A 21,481-nucleotide genomic window follows, 5' to 3' on the forward strand; every position below is an offset into this window, starting at 1 on the left:
AATCTGCCTCTATCAATTTAAAATTTAAAGCTTAAGCCTAACACTTCTACTAAATACTCTTAAATTTTGTGACACAATGTGCAATTCAAATTACCTTCTATTAGACATATACTTTTACCACAGGCCCTTTAAGTTACCTGTAAGTGACAGCTACAGTTACTTCTAGAACGTATTATTCCAGATTTCCTAAAAAGATGACAGTCTGTGCAATCACTGTACTGCAGTGAAAGAAGCCTGATCTATGTGAGAATTCTACAGAACTGGGTATTTTATCCAGGAACTGGGACTGAAAATAGCAGAGATGATGATGTAAATTAAGCATAAAAAAACCCCTCACAGATGATACACTTTGTTTCACTAAGACTGCCACAGTTTTCATTAATACCAATGTCTGCAGTGCACTTCATATTCAGAAGTTCCAGCACATGCCACATTTAGTACCACCTCTAACCATAGTGTCCTGCTCAAAAACCTACTTCTCTTAGAAAGTTCTCTGAAATTTTTTGTTGTTAAAAATGCTATCCCAGGCAAGACAAACTCAGCCATGGTATGTTACTTTATTCCCAATTTTAGGTGTTTAATACAACATTGCCTCTTATACAAACACCAGGACTTGTTTCATTTAAAGTCAAACATATTCTCACCCTGTTTAGATAGTTTTAAAACCACAAAATATTTCAAACTCTTAAAAATACTTTATTTTGAAAAGTATTTATGAAAAGTTTCCAAATTAGAATTACAAAGCTGTATCTCAAAAATATTGAAAGCCGAAGACATAGAAGAAGCAGTCAGTAGTAAGTATGGTGGATAACAATATTAATTTATTATTTTATGATCATCAGTCTCCTCTGAACGACATTCTCCAAGTTTCATGTTAAAACTGGTATCTCTAGGAAGTATCTTGTTCACAGCAAATTCTCAGAAAGGCTGGGAGGATAAACAGATTCCTTCTAACTCTGTGCATAAGTGTCAACAAGACAGGCCATGGAAGTGTTTGCAAGAGAACTGCAGAAGGATTGCCTTGACAATGCACTGCACAGTAGGACTGCACAATGTCCTGAAGTATCACAGTCTTAGTTTTTAAATACTCAATATTGTACCATGGCCTGATTAATAAGCAACAAATGTAATTCCAGAAGCTACACTCAGTGGAAACAAAACCAGAACTCCTCATACATACATGTACACCTAGAAAGTGTTACAAGAGTATCAGAAAGGCACAGGAGCAGTGCGATGACTAACAATCAATTTCTGCCCTTGTAAAACAAAGGGTAGGATTTTGACACACCTGGAAGGTCTGCACTCTGGCAGAGGAAAAAGTCAATTCTGAGTAAGCGCTGTAAGCAATAAATGTTTTGCAGCACAGCCAAATGATCAAAAATTGAGATACTTGCAAAGGAAACAGTGTGACTTATTTTGCAGTTTGAAGCAGCAGGCCCTCTACTGCAAGTATCAAGATAAAGTGCAACAGGCTGAATAAATTAGTAGACAAGTTCAGCTGCCACAACATGAACTGAAGACTTGAGATCACCCACACAAGATGAGCACACACACACAGTGCAAAGTGAACTGCCAGCTACCTTCTCATTTCCCTCTCCATGACATGCAAAATATACTGAAGATAAAATGGCTTAAGAACTGAAAAGTTTGGGCTATCAAAAGCATTTAGACAGGAAGGAGAGTTATCCAGAAGAGCAGAACAGTAAATACACACTTCAACAAGGAAGCTGGTGAAAGAGCCTGCAGACCTACTCAGGGATTTAATCTGAGCAAATAGACTCACCTTTTATCTTCCCAGAATGGAGGGCTTAGCAAGCAGTACAGAAAAGCAAAATGGGAAAGGAAAAGTGGTGACAGGATTTATGAAATACCCTAAGATGATATGAAAGACTAGTGCAAGAAAGCAGGACAAACTACTAACTGGACAAAATGCAAGCAAAGTGGCTTAGTTGTGGACTTGCCATAGGTCTTAGGAGACCATAAGAACCATGCAAAGTAAACTGGAGAGTGAAGGTTGGGTAAGAATTTCAGAGAAATTTGATGTTATTTGCCACAGCTTTCAGAACCAGCATCATTAGGTACAAGGAAAATGAACAGAGATAAATTAGATTATTATCCACAGTCCTTAACAGAGAGAGCAGGCACTTTCCTTTTGAGCTGACAGGGTGTGAACTGAATTGGCAAGGCCGTGGCAGTACAGGATCAAAACAGAAGAATACAGTAGTTGCCAAGTTTGAAGTAGAAAGAGCACAGTCAAAGCAAGGACCATTATCATATGAAGTGAACAACAAGCAAAAGGAAACACACTACAAACTTAGATGCAGAGCAGTAAAGGAGGCCTGAGTAACACAAAAGTGAGGATGGAAAACAGCCCCACAAATGAGGAAGCCATGAATTACAGCAAATTATTGGAATGGTCAACATGCTGTATGGCACAGATTCATAGGAACAAGAACACAAGAAAGGCAGAATTCAATCAATATACAGATTGAATGTATTCCGTAACAGTCAAAAGGACAGTAAGATCAGCAAGATGTGTATGTGTAACTAAGCAGCTGAGGTCTCAACAGCTTCTGCTGAGGACTATGAATTCAGCCAGACTGTCAAAGACCTTTTTGACATTCAGTTCCTCTTAATCCTTAAGTGAGACTACTTTTCTTTGCCAAAACCTGTTTTCACACTCAGCCTACTGAACAGGGTCTAACTGATAATTCAGTGTTTAATTTTATAAACAGGGGGGCCTGCAGGCCACAATGTAGCTAGGACTGTCTCCTTTGAGCTAAGCCTACTATTTTCTACTGCTCTAACTGACCAGAAAATGAGTATGTTTGTATATAGCAAAAGATAGATTAAGCTTCCTTTTACAGAGCCTTCAGGACTCTGAGTTAAAGGGAATATGGCTCTTGCAAATTCTAAATCTTCTCATTAATTAGTTTTGTTTTGCACTACCTTTTTCCATGTATGAAATTGCAGAATTATCTTATTAAGGAAAATAAGTTTAAAGCCCTTTATGGTGTTCTGCTCCTCCTTGTACACTTCAAGATTAAGAATCAAAAGATCTGAGACCTACAAACAGACAGGAATTGATACATGATTGACACCTGTGAACACAGACTGGTCCTACGCAATATTATGGAATCATTTGGCAGATAACAAAATAAGACTGATACACTGTCTGACCACGTAAAAGCAGGTCCATATGTAAGTTATTTTAAACTGTTGTCCTTGAGCTACTTTACTACACTTCTAGTGCCATTTATCTAATTAAATGCTTTGGTATGAGAGATAATTTAGGTTTTTAAAAAAGAAGTTAATGGGTTTCAAGTGCATTATTATACCAAGAACAGTTAAATTTTATGGATGATACAAATTTAGTTCTGAAATCAACACCCACAGCAGTATTTTAAATTAATACTGTCTACTCTTGTGTCCAGGTATTTTGACTGTTATTCTCCTCATTCATTTCCCTTTCAGTCAACAACCTACAAAAGCATACATGTGAAAAAGGTTTTTAACACTTCTGGACTAATTCCTGGAAATGAGATTTGGTGCAAACATGTCTGAATGTTTTACCAAATGCAGCTTATTACTATTTGTTGTGAAACAGGTCATGTTTAGCTAAAAGACAAGCAGGGATAATTTCTGTTCCTTGTTCAGTTTATTTTTGAGGTAGCTCTAACCAGCCTGGGGTGGAGGGAGCTGTTTAGTTTTGATCATCATTAAACCACTAAATAAAAGCCAAACTACTGAAATTATGTCAAATATAGTTGCTTCAATCAAATGGACTGAATATTCACACAGTTCACCACACATTTCAAGATACTTTAAGGACACATAGTGGATTGATCTCTACGATTCTTAAAGATGCAAAGAACTGAAATGCACTCTTTGGCTTTGCTCTCCTTCAAGGCTAAGTTTTCAATCAAAACCACAGAACCATCATTCCAAAAATACAGCATAATGTAACACAATGAAATTCTGAAAAAGGTTAAGGGGGAACAATACATTGCTTTGCTAATCCAAGGTGACATCAAAAAGCAAGCACAAAGAGCTTCCCCAGGGTAAAAAAGGTTCCTCTTCCAAAATGCACAAGCAAGTTGGGAGATTTTTGTTTGTTTTTCTTTTAACCTTCAGGCAGAGGACAGCTGGCAGAGCTCAACAGAAAAAAAGCCTAACAGAATACTAAAGATACAATACTTGCCTCAGAGTAGTCTAGAGCATAATACAACAGTCTCGTAGGAGAATCCTAGTTTAGTAGTCAGGATATTGCAATCTGTCAGCCCATCAGAGCGCCCTGACACAAGTACCAGTACACCTCTATGGTCCTGTTTAATTCTCATCACACCTTTCCCACCTTTCCACCAGTCACCAGAGTTAGGCTATTATATTATCTTCAGTGACCTTCGGTGCAACAAGATGACATTCTTATCACCTTGAAAACATTTCAGCCATACTTATAAAACATATGACCCCTCATGTGACAACCTTTATCTGTACAACTCAATTCTTTCAGAGCTTGAGCTCTGACCTGACCCACAAGGAAAATCTAGTTCAGTGTCAAATAATTATGTAATGTATTACTTAATCTCTCCAGGTTCCATGTTACAGAGCTACTAGAAGATTCTGTAGAAAAAAGTTACTTTCCTTTTCACTTGATTTAACATGAAAAGCAGACATTCCATACATGACACTTAAGAGAAATGCTCTAATCAAAAATCTGTTATTTTGGCATGGTATAAACCTCCCTTTATATTATATTAATAATTATACTGTTTGTGTATTTTGGACTCCTTGTGCTGCTTAAACATTCATGGAGAATAGCTGATCCTAGGCCATTATCTACCCCTACAGTAGCACAGATTACTTTGACAAGTGTTTTTGTGCTCTTCAAAAAATTAAATTTAGCAAAAAAATAGGAAGTTGCTATACTCATTATTATTTCTTAGTTGTTTCTTACTCCTACGTTCTTGATGTACACAAATTTAAACAGTGGTACTAAAAGGTCAAGATGTAAGTCTCAGATTTTTTCAAGTGCCTGTGCAGATCCTGAGTTTTCAGTTTCACAGTTGTTCCAGAGGTCATTGAATACATGAGCAGTGCTAAACTACCTGGTTGAAATCTAGGCCAGAATATGGGATTAAAAAAATAATTTAAGAAATTACTTATTCCTCCCTAAAATAGGGTAAGACTTTTTGCAGAAGGAGCAAGAAAACATTACTATTGCTTTAACAAACATCAGATGTGCTCTGCAAATTCAATTACCTTTGTTCCTCTAGCCATACTGGTTGTTGCATCTGCTTTATTTGTTTGACACTCCACTTTACACCTTAATGTATTTTGGGATGAGGAGGATAAAAAGCAAAGACTATCCAAATTGAAATTTGCTCTTGTATTCACTTGAATGCACATTACATGTCAGGTGCCAACCAGCAGATCTACCCCGGGGACACCTGGGAATCTTGCAAGATACTTTATTAAGGTGACATAGTAGACTCAGCTAAGAGAGCACGAGTTCCCAACCACACAACTTCCAAGACTGGCAAAGTGCCAATGAACAAGGAAGACAGTGTAAATACAAATACAAACACACAAATCCTTAGCCAACGAAACAGCTGGCAAGTGAATCTCTTTAATGCACCTTCACATATCCAGTGTGGATGAGGTTTGTCACTGAGGTTCACAGAGGCAGCCTTTTCCAGATGAAAAAGGCCACTGTTCAACTTCTATCCATGTGAAAGGATGTTTAATAATGGATCCTATGAAGCATTTCTCTGTATACACTTCCAACATTTCCAGGTTGATAGCTTTTTTCAGTTTTTTTTAAGAGATAATGATCTTTCTAAAGCAACTATACTACTTTCCATAGCTATGCATAAAACAAGCTCCTTGGAGTAGTAAAAATGGGAGAACACTATTAAGTTGTCCTGAAACAACAGATACAGAATTTTTGCAGACCCTAAGCCTTTAAATTTTGGAAAGTATTCCAGGGAACCCAGAAAGAGAACAACACTTTTACTAATGTGTCCAGAATTGCTAAAATCAACAAACAGTTTTTGAAAAGTTGTCATTTAAGAAGGTCTGAGCTCTTGAGTCAAGGTGTAAATGAAAAATAAGTTCTTCCTTTAAGCTGAAGTACCTGTTTTGGAGAACTTTCCATGTATGAGAAATCAATGGTAGGCTGGTTTTCTCTACCCAGCACCACAGGACTATCTATACCTGTGTTTAGAAGGCTACTATGGAACCATGAAATAGCAGACTGTGTCAAATATAGAGGGGCATGGATATACAAATTACTGAAATATTCACTTCCCAGTGCTCTTGGCATTCATGTTTTGCTTCTGTTCCTGCCAGTGGGGCTACCTGGTATCACTGCTTCAAAAGACAGATTGCACTGCTTACAGAGTTCCAGGTGGATGGTTCTTCCTCTGCATTCATCTACTAGGAACAGAGAAAGTCTTTGGTTTGGATACACAAGCCTTGTTACCTTTCAGTAAAAGAAAATTGCACCTTCTCACTAACACCATGCGTTACTTCAGATCCCTGTTCTGTATTACACAGCAGAAAGTTCAGAGAGCACTGAGATGCCTCAGAATTCTCCATCTATGTAAAGCTTATACTGTCAGGGTATTCAACCACCCAAATAATCAGAAGTCACCATAAGAGCAAATAATCAGCCTGGTTTGGCTGGACATGTGTGTGTGTGTTTGTGTGTGTGTGTATATGTATGTGGGAAGAAGAGAGGACATAAAAATCTACAGGAATTCCATTACACAAGGAATGTAGTTCTGGGCAGCTTATGCCATAGTTAAACCTATTTTGAACATCAAAGCAGTAGAAACACTGAGGAGGAACAGCTTTTTTTGCAGGTTATGAACGTTTTATAAGCCAAGTCTAGGACTTGCCATCAGACTACCCGCTACATAGCGGTTAGAAACAATAGTAAGACAGTCTAGATTTACTCTTTTTTCCTGAAATTACCATAACCCACTGACTACAGTCAAAATGCTCAACCCAAAAATATCTACTCTATAGACTTATGCATAGATTTCCTGCTTGCCTCTAAATGAATTCAGAGAAAAAGCAACTTCTTCCCAAGAGAACCAGCTAAAAGTTTCCCAAGGAGGACAGCGAGGTACATACTGAACAGCATATATACTAAATAAATCAAAGCAAAGAGCATTCTGTAAGTATCTTTATTTCTGCAGTGTTTCCCTTTAGTTGGCTCCATGTTGGAGTCCACTGAATTGCTCTTCAGGAGCCCTTACTTGTCAATTTTCACAAGCATTTTGATGGGTCAGTGCAGCCATGCTACTACAAGTCTTTACTACGCTGCAGGAAAGTACTGATTCTTTCCCAAGTAAACAGTAACAGCAAATCTGTAACAATTTCATGCATGGCTTTCATTTTTATAGAAAGTAAACAATAGCAATCTAGCCTCCAAAGTTGTCCCAAACTTACTCCACTTCACCAGGGGAGGTACCAGTGCCCTTTGAGATGTCTGAGTGGAATCTCTTGGCTCAGGAAAAGCTCCCTTCTGCCATCACTGTTCAAGACCCTTCCTCTTGAAAACCAACCTCTCTGTAACCCAGCCCCAATATAATCCACTACCTATGAATCCTGCCATTAGCAGATTCCATGCACTTGTGCCTGACCCCTAACCTTGAGAAAACCAAGAGAACAGTGGCCTTCCTGGACCCCTGAAGGACCCAAATGCTTTGTTACATGTGCTATTTATCATACATGCATCTAGGTTACATGTACAAAACTGCTTAATCGGAAATGGATCAAAAGGAAGCAGAATTCCTTAAATCCTGCTAACACCAGGCACAGAGTCTTACTGGTCTGATGTCTTGAATAATATTTCATGGCATTACCTCAAAATCTGGTTTTAGAAGGAAAATATCTCTAAAGCTATGGAATAAATATGTTTCAATGTCAAAGACTGAAATGTGAGGGTATTTCTTCCACACATACGACAAGGAAAAGGACAAAAATTTTACGGAAGCTTTCAATTTTTTTTCTGGGATAACCCGGGAGCAATTAAAGAGGCACTTGCATTCATTTTCCAAGTGTTTGTGCCCATGGTACTATAGCTTTCTATGTGTAAGAAAGTGTACATTTCAAAATGAAGTCCAGGCTGGGTTTGGCTCTGACATTTCTCAGGGTACATGGCGATTCAACACAGAAAATGAGCAAGCCAGGTGTGTAGATTTTCTTTCTGAACACTTCCCATTTGCACCTAAGATGGAACGAGAGGTTTTGTTGAACCTAAACTCCTACATTACAGCACCCTAAAGCTCTGCAAGAGTCACCTGGACTGCAGATGGCACACTTTTTTCTCCTTTTCTATATAAAAATGGGGATACAAGCAAAACAGAGATGGCCTCTCACTAGTCTGTATTTGTAAGGCAGACACAAGGCATAATGATAGTTGAGGAGAGCAATCTTTAGCAAATATACCATTCTCCCCAACAGCTTCCACAGCTAGCACATGATGGAACCATCTGGTCCTCTAACAACTGCCTTTTGTACGTTTTTGCAAGGACTCTGTCAAGAGACAGCAGAAGTAAATGCTCCTGCAAATCTAACATATCTGGTGCTGGTAACAGCACTAGTGCTGGAAGGAGGTACAGTATGGCAAGTACTAATACACTGATCAGGGTTTAACCCTGCTAGACTACAATTTTGACAGAGAGCTGTACTATGAGTACTGTAAGTCTTCTGAATCTCTTATCAGATCTGCAATAGGTCACAGTAAGTCCAGGAAGCTCAAGATAGAACTTAGGTCCGGTATCGTAAAATTTCAAAAGTGAGGACAGTTAACTGCCCTATTACAGCAGTCAGGACCAGCTTATCACTGTGTGGGTGTAACCAAAACTGTCTACACCCTCTACCTCATTTCTCATGAACTGTTAATAATGCACTGACTGCAGCAGCTGCCCAGGGCACACCTAACACTTCAAGCTACAAGCTGGGTGTTAAAGAACCTTGTGAGATAGTGTCTTCACACCAATGGCTCAGTGATAACTCCCATCCCCCTCCAGAGAGGCATTAACACCTTCACACCCAGCCTAGGGGGTCATGTCTGCTAATGGGCCATCACAGATTCCAAATATGTCCCGTGTCTCACAGAGTTAAATCATCCATTGTGAAACTCTCTGGGGAAGGGAGGGGGAGGTTCTGGGCATGCTCACCTGAAACTGAGCATATATAATCTTGAGAGTTGGGACTTCTGGTACCACTTGTTGGATCCAGAGGAGGACCAGAACCTCAACAGGACCGTGACTGCCACTCTCAACCAGACTGGGACCACCATCCTCACCAACAGGTTTTCCTTTCCTTTTCCTTTGCTGTCAGGGCAACCATGTGGTGCTCAGCACAGGGGCTAAGGAACACCATTTTGTTTGTGCTCCAGGGTGCTGGGTTATACATCTGTTCTTTGTGAGTTAAAACCAGTTTTCCTTTGTATCACTGTATTTACTGTGATCTTGTTAGTAAATTGTACCTCTCACTTTTAATCTCTCTTGAGTGGGGTTCATTTCTCCTGTTTACCTTTAAACCAGCACATTAACTTAAGCAATAGTGAGAAACCATATAAAGCTATAGGCTCAAGTGGTTTCTCAGTGGAAATGAGGCACATCTGCTCCTACCAAGCCAGAGACCAGAACCTGATCTTTGGGAATGACAAACGAAAGCTGAGGTCACAATATTGTTACAGCAAAAGTTGCAGGATAATGATAGGACAGTTTCATATTGGCAGGTTCAACTAAAATTTTTATCTAGACCAAGAAAAAGGACAAATTAATACAAGTTACAATAAGCACCTACAGCAAACTTGTGGTTAACTGCTGAACTTCTTTTGCTCAAAAAGGTATCACTCTGCTTTTTGTGCACCTCACACAGTTTGTAAGATCATTCATTGCAATATCTGTATGCCAGAAACCTCACAGATCAGAGTTCACAGTTCTTTAAATTTTTAGAACTTAAATGTAAGCTTGACATAATGTATGCTAAGCAATGCACTCGTGCTTTTCTTACTCTTATCTCACAACTCTTCCATTATCTCTCCTCTCCCACTCAGACTTCCAGCTCCCTCCTCCTCAGAGTGGCAGATCATTGCTGCTTGGTCCAGTGTCACTCAGAACTGGAGGAAACTGTAGGCTAGCAAGTGACAGCTCTTATTTGTTGGTTTGCGTTTTTTTTACTTGACTAAACCATACACCTACTTCTTTCTGACATTTAATAAAGGAGAATTATAGGAGATTTCTGAGCTTTTTAATCATCCTTTTTCCCCAAGTTTCTCCTCATTTTCATAATTTCACGTATCTTCGAATGCCCTTACAAACCACCTGATACTGCAGATACTGCCTACACCCAACTAATAACCTTTTTCTTTTACCTCGAGATGCGTTTTCATTTCCGAAAAATATTCAGACAAAATAAGCTGTAACCAACCTGTTTAACCAACCTGTTTAATCTCCAATTTTTCAGACATACTCAGTGAATGTTTAGAATAACCATCCTATTCTTACTGGGTTTTAAGAGCAGAATAGCTTCCTGATCTGATGCAGGAAACCTAACACCAGTAATCCACTAATAATCCAGACAGCTAACACAAGAAACAAAAGACATCCAGTATAGGATCAGTCAACAGTAAATGAAAAGCACAAATAAAAATAATTTCACTTCTAAAACTGGAAAAATATTTGATCTAGGAACAGCTTTCTTAATTCTTGCAGTGCACAATGATATCTGAATAAGACTACAAATACAATAATGCACTGGACTCCCGAAGTAGTATATGCCTTTTGTAATCACACCAGTTATACAGGGGCACAAAGTGTTTTCCCTTACCTTTCTTCTGTATCAAAAAATGAAGCATTGCCTTATGATTTGCTGCAGCTTTGACGAAGCTCACTTACCGCTTCAGAGTTATCAATGAAAGGGTCTGTTTCATCGTAACCATAACCTATATCGATCAGATCCTGCAGGCGATCTTTCCGATGCTTGTGGGGCTTTCCACCCTGAAACAAAGAAGGCATTGTACAACTTAAGAAAAGCTGAGGCCAGAAAACATTGGAGGAACAGTCACTCAAAGAATTAGCAGTTTTGCTTTCTTAGATGCTTCCTTGAAGATGGTCTGGATGACTAACTGAACCACTCCCACAGGGATGAGTTCCAGCAGATATGCCTGACCAGAATCATCCCTGAAAAGTATTCACAAGCTCCCTGTTTCTGCATGACTGAAATCTTCCTGATTTCTCATTTAGTGAGTTTCACTGCCCTATGGTTTTAAAGCACAGTGATAGGACTGTTGGTGATAGAAGGGCTGTGATAATTTAGAAAGTGTTGAGTGTTTCAGTATGTTACAGAGTCATTATAAGGGAAAATACTGTCAGCCCAGCACTCAGTAAAGTGTTTCCCTACACAAGGGGGAGTGATTTTCTACAGTAAAGTCAAGCCTAAATCAAAAGAAAAACATACCGATCTAGTACTTATAGATATGGTGCCTGAGTTTAAGTTACAGCATTCATTTGACATAACTGTGAAAAAAACATATTAAGATAAAATCCTTTGACATGCAAGAGCAGTCACCTCAGCTGACAGGACTGAACATAAAACACTGAGTTTTAAAACATGAAATGTTACTTGAGTATTAAAGCCAGAAGATGCATCACAGACTATGGATGGGCTCACCTCCAGGAAGCAGCAAAATAAATTTTAATCTCTATATTTTTTTCATGTGGCATTTCCATTATTGAATCATGTCAAGTAAAAACTCACAGTCACCTCAAACATTCAAGAAATCTAAACTTGAGAGTTATACAAAAGTCTGCTTAGGATCAAAGGTCTAGTTTTCTACCTCACATGTATTGTCAAAATCATCAATATAAAGTCTTAAAAGATAAAATTCTCCAAAAGGCACCAGATGCACTAAAATGGTAAGAGGTGTTCTGCCATGAGTTCAAAAAGACTTCCTCCTGAAAACTGTCTGCCTGCTCTGAGCATGCTTAGAGGAGCCTTTCCCACTGCCATATCCAAATATCATAGCCCACTTGTTACTGTGAGTGTGCAGACACTGTTCAAAGGAGGCTTCACCACTGCTCTTCCATGAGAAATGTAAGCATCTGAACACCTCCATTTTAACAATGTTTTGCAAGAATTCAGGTTTGTAATGAAGTGAAGCATATGCTCTTGCAAGCAAACAGCAATCTCTCATGTCTACTTAAATAAATGCAACAGCCCTTGGAGAAAAAAATCAAAAGCGAGTTCAGTTTCTAATTCAGGTTTACAAGTTGTATTCCAAGCTAAGCGTTTTATCAGTCCTATCATTTCCTGCAGTCACTCATCTGGTATAGTATCTGAATGACTGCACATTCTCAAAACATGCAGTACTTTTTTAAAAAGAGGAGTTTGGACGAGAGAAGGAAATAAACACATAACCTATGAGTCTATGATTTCAGTACAAGGGGATTAAAAAACCCCAGTAAAACTTCTAATACATTTTGACTGCCTGATAATCATAAAATCAATATGGAAAAAAGTTAATAGCAAAAAAATTCTCATAATAGCTGAATCAATAAAAGCAGGATTAAAATAGTAACCCATATTCAGACATCTGAAAATACCTGAACCACTGTATGTAAAATTAGAGAGTTTTCTTCGGGCCTGGTTCTACCCAGGTATGTTTAAGGAACTGTGTTGACAGTTTGTATGACCAAGATGTTAAGGACACAAGACTACAGCAGAACTAAAGGGATTATCTTTGTCAGTGCTCACTATGCAACAGTTGAGGGAAGTTTTGCTACTGAAACTTTCCTCCAGCCTTTCAAGCCCAGAACACAAGTAGTCTAGTCATGACACCAGAGAAAATTAAGATGTCTAGTTGCTGAAGCTGCAAATACTACTCATTCAAGTATTCAAAAAAGCCAAATAGGACTTCAACAAATTAACTGTGGTGTGTAACCTTGGGTTTAAAGAACCTTTGCTCAACAGGACTAGAAGGTTGGTGGCAAATAAAATGCCAATATTTGCAGAATCTTAGAAGGGCCACAGCAGGATCTATGAACCAGGAAACATGGTCTCTACACTGAGTAAGTTAATAAAAATTATAAACAACAGAACCAGCAGGCATAATAATATACATTACAGAGCAGGAATGAATTTTGGTAGAAAGAAGTAGTACTTTAACTGCTTTAAAAAAAGGTCCAAAGATCTTTAAAAACAAGTATATATCAGGAGAAAAAGGTCCACTCAAATTGATGTCTCATTTAAGACTAGGAAGGAAAGGGCAGAAATAAGTATTTTATTCTGGCAAAGAAAGTGATCAGTGAAATCACTAAGGAATGTGTATTCTCCTTCATCTTTAGAAGCAACAGAGAGGGTTAATATTCGGCAGAGGGTGGCAGTGTAAGATGACAAATTACCGAGGATAATAATGAAAAAGACAACTCAAGAATCCCTGAAAGATCTCCCAGTTGCTCTAAATTTAGTATGAGAAGTAGTCAGTTGAATTCAGTATCAATAAAGCAAGGTAATCCACACAAAGGAAGTAAAACCCAAGCAAGAAAAAAATAGAGCACACTCCAAATTTGCTATGTTGCTCAGGAAGCACTGGGGTTGTTATGCACAGTTCCGTGGCATGCTCAACAACCAAGAGGGGCCAAAAAAGTAAGAATTGGGACTTATGGGAAAAAAGAACAGAGGAAAAAAACACAAGTCACCATCATATCACTGATAAATCAGGGCATCATACCATTAATATCCTTTAATTTAAAAAAAGAAATTAGAACAAAAAAGGGAACAGTAATCCAACAAGGATATTTAAAGGTAAAACCCACCACTTCCATACAGTAACAGAATGTTAAGACACTACAGCTGGAGAACAAAAGGGCTGAATTCAGATGATACCACCAAAATCACAGGCAGTGTGCAGGAGAACTGGAAATATTTCACTGTTTCTTACAATACAGAAACTATGGAGGACCGTGTGAACTCATCATGTTTTAACACAAAGTATGTTTTAATATGACTGTCATCGTGGTACTCAGTGCCATGGAACACAAAAATCCAGTAATGATCTGGAAAATCCACAGCAGAAAGTTATAAAAAGGTTAAACACACAGCCTTTGGCTTTGGGAGAAATTAAAACAGACTGCTGGACAGGTAAAGTGAGGTAACATCAATGCACACTTGCTCTGTGGTACTTTCAAGTAGGAGATTCCATCAGTGTCAGAGGACTGTGCTCCCATCTATTAGATGGACCTTTGTTTTGATCCAAGAAAAATTCTTACATCAGGTAAAATACTGTTTGAGGTTCAGTATCATGTTCACAGCAGTATTTGATTTTGTCTAGGGAATAACAGCAGTCAAAACAGTGAAAACAGGAACTCTTAGGAGCACATTTTCATGCTGGTATTTAAAATGTGCAGCAATTTCAAAACAGTTTTGAATAATCAAGCAAACAAATGGTATGTTATGCGCTTTGTTTTACAAAAATGCATTTATTCATAGGCTTTTTCTTAGTATCTTGAAAATTTGTCAAATGTAATGATTTGATTATAAGTACAGAAATTTATCTGAAAACAAGTAAAAAGTCTTCAAGGTAGACTGTTCTTCATATATAAAGTTTACCAGGAGTGCTGCCACTCACACTATGATTAAAAACATTGTCTGATGCCATTTTAAACGGATATAGATAAATAAGACCCAAGTAATTTAAGGAGGATATAGTACTTCCTGCAAATCTGAAAAAAAAAACAAACCCCACCTTTATTTCTCTCATACAGCCAGTGATTACTTTTACACTAAAGCTCTGTTAAGGAGCATCATGGCATGGCTTAACTCCAGCTGGCAACTGCAGCATGCAGACACTCACTCACTTGAGGGAAGGGGATACCTTGGGATCCCTGCTCCAGTTTAGGCCAAGGAGCAAACAACTCCCCACAAGAATCAAAGGATGGCTGGATGTTGCCAGAACAAGCAGCTGTACTGGGTCAGTGTTAGAGAGATGCAATTCCTCTGAGCATGGATGGCAGGTGGAGAGTGATGACTCTCATATTGGAAGAGAGAAAGGACAGAGAATACCTAACACACGAAATCTTAATCCCTCACCACCCTTCATGCTCAGTGGCTCTAACCTACTAAGTTGTTTGTAATACAGAAGACATTCCCTTTCGTGGGGTTGAGGGGCATGAGGTTAGGCACAGAATGAAAGGGAAGAAACCAGAAATGCAAGTAGTAATCAAGGTACAAGTGCACCACAAATTTAAACTGTTGAAAATTGTACTTTCTTGTTACCTCGTGCTTTCTAATGGTTAAAAGCATCTATTCACCCCTTTTTTTGACTACTGAGCACTGAACTCCAATTTTTGTATGCCTAATAACATGTTTTGTCCATAAATGTACATGTTTAGCTTTGATGTATGCATAAATGTATATATAAAATTAGATTGCTTCCACTACCACTCCCTCCTGTATATATTGCTTTACATTGACTTTCATCTACTGTAGTTACACTACTTGTTTCAGGACATCATAAAATCCTTAACTTGTATTATGGAAATGAGCCTTCTAAAAAAGTACACTTGAAATATTTTTCTCTCACTTTCAAAATATTATTTATCATTCAAATCAAAAGCAAGCACTATCGTGGAACTGCCTTCTCAATTTACTCAGTATACTGGGTTCCGTCAAGGCCTTCAACAGATGAAAATTTTTATTTGAAGTGTTTATTTTCTTACGTATCACAGCAAACATCCCTTGAAATAGTAATTACTTCTACAGAACATATAGATGGGGCACTTAGGAAAAAAAAATTTAAAAATATCAGGAAAGATAAGTCTTAATATGTGTATTAATAGGAAAACACACAAGTGACTGCTCGTTTCCCTTCTTTTTTATTGAGGTACTCTACTAGTAATCCAGAATAACAACATGCCTCAGCATGATGATGAGCTTTGATTGCCAGCTCAGAATTAATCACGGAACCCTACCCATATGAATTCTTAAAGACCAGTTTGGGTGTGGTTTTTGTCAACATTTTCCGATTTCTACCTTCATTTACTAGTGTAAGCCTTTTTGTGTTACTGGCTAGTGTTATTCAATCATTCACAGTACCCTTTCAGGAGCCAGCAGTGCATCTTCAGGCAGCGAGCAGCTAAAAGAAATTCATCAAGCAATGTTTTACTATTCAACAAGTAACTTCCTATGGAAACACTCCAAACTAATCAGAAATTCATCAGGATTCATCAGTATTTAGCCCAAACAGAAGAGCTGTTCAATAGTGCACAACAAACAGCATTACATAAAAATTCTTTCCTCCAGCACAGTATTTAGCATGAATATCGACCTGCATCTATTACTTGTATTTATATAGGAGGCTTTTCCAAGAATAGCTTCACAAGCTATAACATCTATAGACAAATCTATTTAGCAGACTTGTCTGATAATCTTGTTGCAGCTTCAAGGTGCTTAAATGAAATATAGTGAGACAGTCATCTCTGAAATGTAAAGAAGTCACTTGACACTGTATCAGCAACCTTATTCAGGAAAAAACCCCAACTGTGGTGTTAACATCTCTACAGCATCATCAGTTACCACTATTAAATATTTGCGTATTTTAACAAAGCACAGAAACTCACGTATTTTGCCTCGAACTTCTTGGCAAGCATTTCTACTTCATGTCGCTCACGTTGTTCATCATTAAATGGATCCTCCAAGTGAACTGATTTCTTCTGAAAAATGCAGAAGTTACACATTCATTCCACAAGAACCACAGAGTGCATCTGATAAAATATTTATTTAATGTCAATAAACAATGCTCTGATGACTAAGTAGTCAGAATTTATACTGTGTCCAAATACTTACTAAAACTAATTTGGCCCACTCAATTACCATTTGGTTACTTTGCTTCTGATGAGAACACCAATAGAAAAGCCAGAAGAAATACTCAGATTTGTATTTTCCCAAGCATTCCACTACAACCTCAACTGAATGTGTAAGCATAAGAGAGAATTACAGCCATCTGAGGTTCAAAGAGAAAGAACTGTCTCTAAATATAACTCCTTTCCACTTCTGTTTCCACTGGTGCCTCTTACAGGTGTTGTGGTCCTTCTGGATACAACAGACTGCATGTACCTGGTACACTGACCAGCAGGGAAGCAGCCAGAAGACTAAAAAGCTCAGTAAGTTACAATCATAACTAAGGTAACTTCAAGAGTGCAAGAGTTAATTTCAGTATCCACAGCATGAGTTACAGAAGATTGCTGCTATGTTAGCCACAAGGGCAACAGAGATTTAATATTCCAGCTATACAAACAAGCAGGAAGTACCCCATCCCTTTTTTTTTTTGAAACAGGTTTTCACTAATACAAAATGTTGAACAGGTCAATGCACATAGCACTTTTTTTGGAATAAGTTATGGCAGAAAACCAGGGCTGCCTCCTTCAAATTAGAGTTCACATAAAATACAGTAAGTTTCTGGAAGGGGGGGAAGGTATTTGGATGATAAAACATGGCGGAATGGAGTTCCATTTTATGGAACTTCATGGATAGCAACTAACTTTACTGCACATAGACCAATCGTCAATGAGTAACTGAAGATTTACAATAGGCTAAGAACAAAAAAATAACACTAAGTTCAGAAAATCAAGATCCTTCCTTCACAGGATTGAAAAGCCAGTACATTGACTAAATGGTGACCAAGCCAGTTCCACAGTATCAGACCAATATAATGAGGAAGACAAGCAAAACTGCAAACACCATGATTATCACACATTTTCTAGACTGAGTACTTAAAGAAGAAGTTAGCAGAGGTTATAGTTAGCCCTGAAACATAAGTTAAAGTCATAGACATATTTTCTGCAGGCATAATTAAATATCAAATACCGCTCAATTCATGAAACATCCCTCTGGTTGGAAAAACCTATTCCTTATCTTCTGCTAGATATATGTGGCTTTTCTTTAATTGTGAAATAAGGCTGAGGTCAAAGACCAAGTAAAATTTAGTACTTAAGTATTAACCTGCCTCCCCCCTCCACCAACTTCTCAAAGTTGTAGCTGACCATCAATTTGATAAGCACTACTGCAAACTCACCTTCAAGCCAATTTTAGTATTGACCATTTCTGAGGGATGGGTAACTCTCAGATTGAGGCATTACTACATTAGCATCTTTACAGTCTGCTTGACAGAAGGCAGCTTGGGCTTTGGCTCACCCACTCTGACTTAGTGTTTATGCACTAAGCCTCAGTTACACCAACAGAATCGAGGGCACACTTTGACTTCTGCCAGCATTTAAGAGGCAAATGAACTCTTCAACCACAAACTTACTACTCACATCCAAAAATTTTACATAGATAATTCCTACCAACAGATGAACTCTACAAACAACCTTATCAAAGGATGTTCTCTTGTATCAAGGCAAAACAGAAGGACAAGGACAGCACAAGTTTGTAAAATAAATATCTTCACCAGCTTTTGATTCAGGATAGAAACTCAGATTTGGAAGAAAAACAAAAAAATAGAAGTTGCCCTGTCAATTCAGTTTGGGGATTCTCTATTACTCCATTAAGAGATATTAAAGGAATGTTTGAAGTTATTCCTGTGCACTAGTCCTTGCCTTCTCAGAACAGCCTGCCTCTGGAGAATCTTCTTGGTTGCTCCAGTTCCCAGCAATGCTACAAGGTAGAAAGACAAGCTCCTGACTTGGCAATGTTAAACTTCAATGGGTAATGTTATAAGAAAGTTGAGCAACTTCTTATAAGGGAGAAGTCAGCAATGGCTTTCAGAAAACCAAATCTCTCTTCATCTTGCAAAAAGTCTGCATAGCAAAAATAAAGTTTATGACCTGTACATTTTGAACTGAAACATTACTAAAACAACAAATTTGGAAATCTAAAACTCCACAACATTAACTGCCAGTTAGTTACTATCTACTTGGAAAAAGCAAATCTCAAGATTTTAAGTCTTTCCCACCATACCAGAGTAGCTCTTCCAGCTTCTTCACACAGCAAGCAAGAAGTGAAACTGACAGGCCAAGTCTGCATCGTTTTTAAACACCAGTGAAAGTCCAGAATCACTTTAAAGGGATGATAATTTATGACTGTGTTACATAATCAGTTGATTGTTCCACACAGTCCAGCAACTGACAGGCCATTATGATCTATTCATTTCAATGTGGACTCCACAGAGCTGAGAAACACAGTTTCTTATAAAGCATTTCTATCACCCTCTCTACCTTCATAGCAGTCTCTGATCCCAATTGCAGCAAAATCTCCCAAATCGATGCCCTCCCCTCATTCCCAGAAGACACAGAATTTGCATCAGAACTACATGACAAAAAGCCATTTTCCCCTGATGTTGTGATTAAGATACTGGCAACCTACAGAAAAGGCGGCAGTTATGGAACTGGGAACTGCCAAAGGGAAAGCTCAGCCTCCACGTACTGAGCCACTTCTAAAACTAACACAATTTTCACCTTCATACAAGAACTGCTCAAAAAGATTGCACTTCACAGAGCAGCCTGATTATGCTACGCTAATTCAGAGGAGTTATAACTGGCACTGTTTGCACACAACAGCTGTAGGACATGATGAACAGAGGGAACCTTTTAACTTGCATCACAAGATCACAGAGGGATTAAGATCAGTCACCGATTTTTCTGTCTTCTACATTTGAGCACAATCCAGGGTGTAGCCAGATTCCTCCTACTACAGGAAAAAGTGAGCAGGATGCTAAGTATAGTTACAGCAGCAACATCACCTACATTTTTGGTTCATAAAAAAGTTTTGACCATTCTCGAGTTTGTGCTGGATGTAAAAACGCCACAGCAGTATCAGTACTGGTACATGAGGCTTGCTTTTATCAGCAGATCTTACACAATCTTCTCAGTAGTAGTTTCTTACTTGCCCCTTGCCTTTTCCACTATGAGGTAAACTTTCTCCAAAAGTCTGTACTGGAATTAAGAGGAGTCACAACTATTTAAATCAAGTGCAGCCTCACTGGTATCCTCAACTAAGAACGAGTGGCTCAAGTGTAACCAGCTTAAGGACACGTGTCTCTCCTTCCTACACGGAACATGGTCCTGTTGATTGGTTAGTGCTGCTTGCTTTTTAAAGCTGCCTCACGAGCTTTGCTCCTTAATAAACAAAGTAGTTCTAGCACCAAATATTTTCTATTTGGGCGGAAGAGGGAAAAGGAGAGTACGTTTTCTTCTTGAGTTAAGTTCTTTACAGTTACAGGTAAGGTTACAACATTAACTCTCATTTACCCTTGTTCCCTCCAAGACCACAGAAACTCCTCTCCAAGTCTGCTACTGCTCACTTCACAGCTTCTCAAGGCTCGAAGCAGAGCCGGAATCATAACTCTTCATTCACCTGCACACAGCCTGGAGACAAACCTGATCACAGATCGGCAGGGTCAGAGTTTCCTTCAGCTGCCGGAAAAAAGCTCCCACCAGGAAGGGAGGATGCAACAGCACGGCGCCCCCGGCAGGGAAAGGGAGCAGTGGCGAGGGCAGCCGGGGTAAGCGGGGCACAAGACAGTGGCGTTTCCCGGCCTAAGCCCGCAGCAAAGGCCAGCAGAACTCGGCCAGCTCAGGGACAAGTGCGAAGCCTCCCTTGGCCCACGAACACAGGCGCAGCCTCGGCACCAGGAGGAGCCCGCAGCGACGGCGAGGCCGCCAGACTTGCCTCCAGGACGCCGCCCCTCCCGCCGGGCCCGGACCACCCCCGAGCAGCACCGGGTGGCCGATAAGGCTATCGGGGAGGCCGGGGCCGCCCGCAGCGGGGCGACGGAGGAGGATGCGCGGCGGGACCGCGCCAGCGGGAGGGGAGAGGGAGAAGAGGAAGTCCCGTACCCTCGAGTCCCCGCACAGCAGCAGCTCGGGGTAGCTGAACTCCACGCAGCCCTCCTCGGTGGGGTCCTTCAGCACCACCTCCAGGCGGACCGTCTGGCGGAGCGGGAGCGCCTCCCGCGGCGGCGGCGGCTCCTGCCGCCCGCTCTGGCTCTGGCGCGGCGGCGGCGGCGGCAGCGGCGGCGGCTCGGGCCGGGGGGGCTCCCGCTGCGGCGGCGGCTCGGGCCGGCCGGGGTCGCGGGGCGGCTCCGGGCGGGCGGCGCTGTCGCGGGGCGGCTCGCTCGGCGGCGGCTCCGGCGGCGGCGCCTCGCGGCCCGGCGGCGGCGGCTCCGGGTTGCGGCCCGGCGGCTCCCGCTCCAGCGCCGGGCTCTCGCCCTCGCGCCGCCGCACGGGTGACAGGCTGATGAACGGCACCCGGCGCGGCTCCGCCATCCTCCGCCGCCCCCCGCCCCCGTCCGCCGGCCCCCGCCTCACGCGTTCGGTGACACCGCTCTCTGCGCTCCCTCCCCCCGGCCGCGGCTCCTCCCTGTCCCCTCCTCCCGCTCCGCCGCCGGTCGGAGCTGCCCCCTACGTTCTCCTCGCCGCCCCCGCCATCTTGGCGCCCCCCCACATAAATAGAGGCAGCC

At 40.3% G+C, this 21,481-nt stretch overlaps 1 protein-coding gene across 2 annotated transcripts in view; it reads right to left on the bottom strand.

Annotated features, from left to right (window-relative positions):
* The window catches only part of UBN2 (ubinuclein 2), a 55,821-nt gene extending 34,340 nt beyond the window's left edge, over positions 1-21,481 (bottom strand). The window contains exons 1-3 of one of the 2 annotated variants that reach the window (XM_071551918.1): positions 20,859-21,481; positions 16,644-16,736; positions 10,923-11,024 (exon numbers count right to left, since the gene is read on the bottom strand). In XM_071551918.1, coding sequence (XP_071408019.1) covers positions 10,923-11,024; positions 16,644-16,736; positions 20,859-21,287 — 624 coding nt within the window. In that variant the 5' untranslated portion in view covers positions 21,288-21,481. Of the gene's footprint in view, positions 1-10,922; positions 11,025-16,643; positions 16,737-18,097; positions 18,145-20,858 lie in introns of those variants that run through there. The other variant, XM_071551919.1, reaches the window with a different exon arrangement.

Source organism: Pithys albifrons, chromosome 3, assembly GCF_047495875.1.
Source record: "Pithys albifrons albifrons isolate INPA30051 chromosome 3, PitAlb_v1, whole genome shotgun sequence".
NCBI classification, from domain to species: Eukaryota; Metazoa; Chordata; class Aves; order Passeriformes; family Thamnophilidae; genus Pithys; species Pithys albifrons.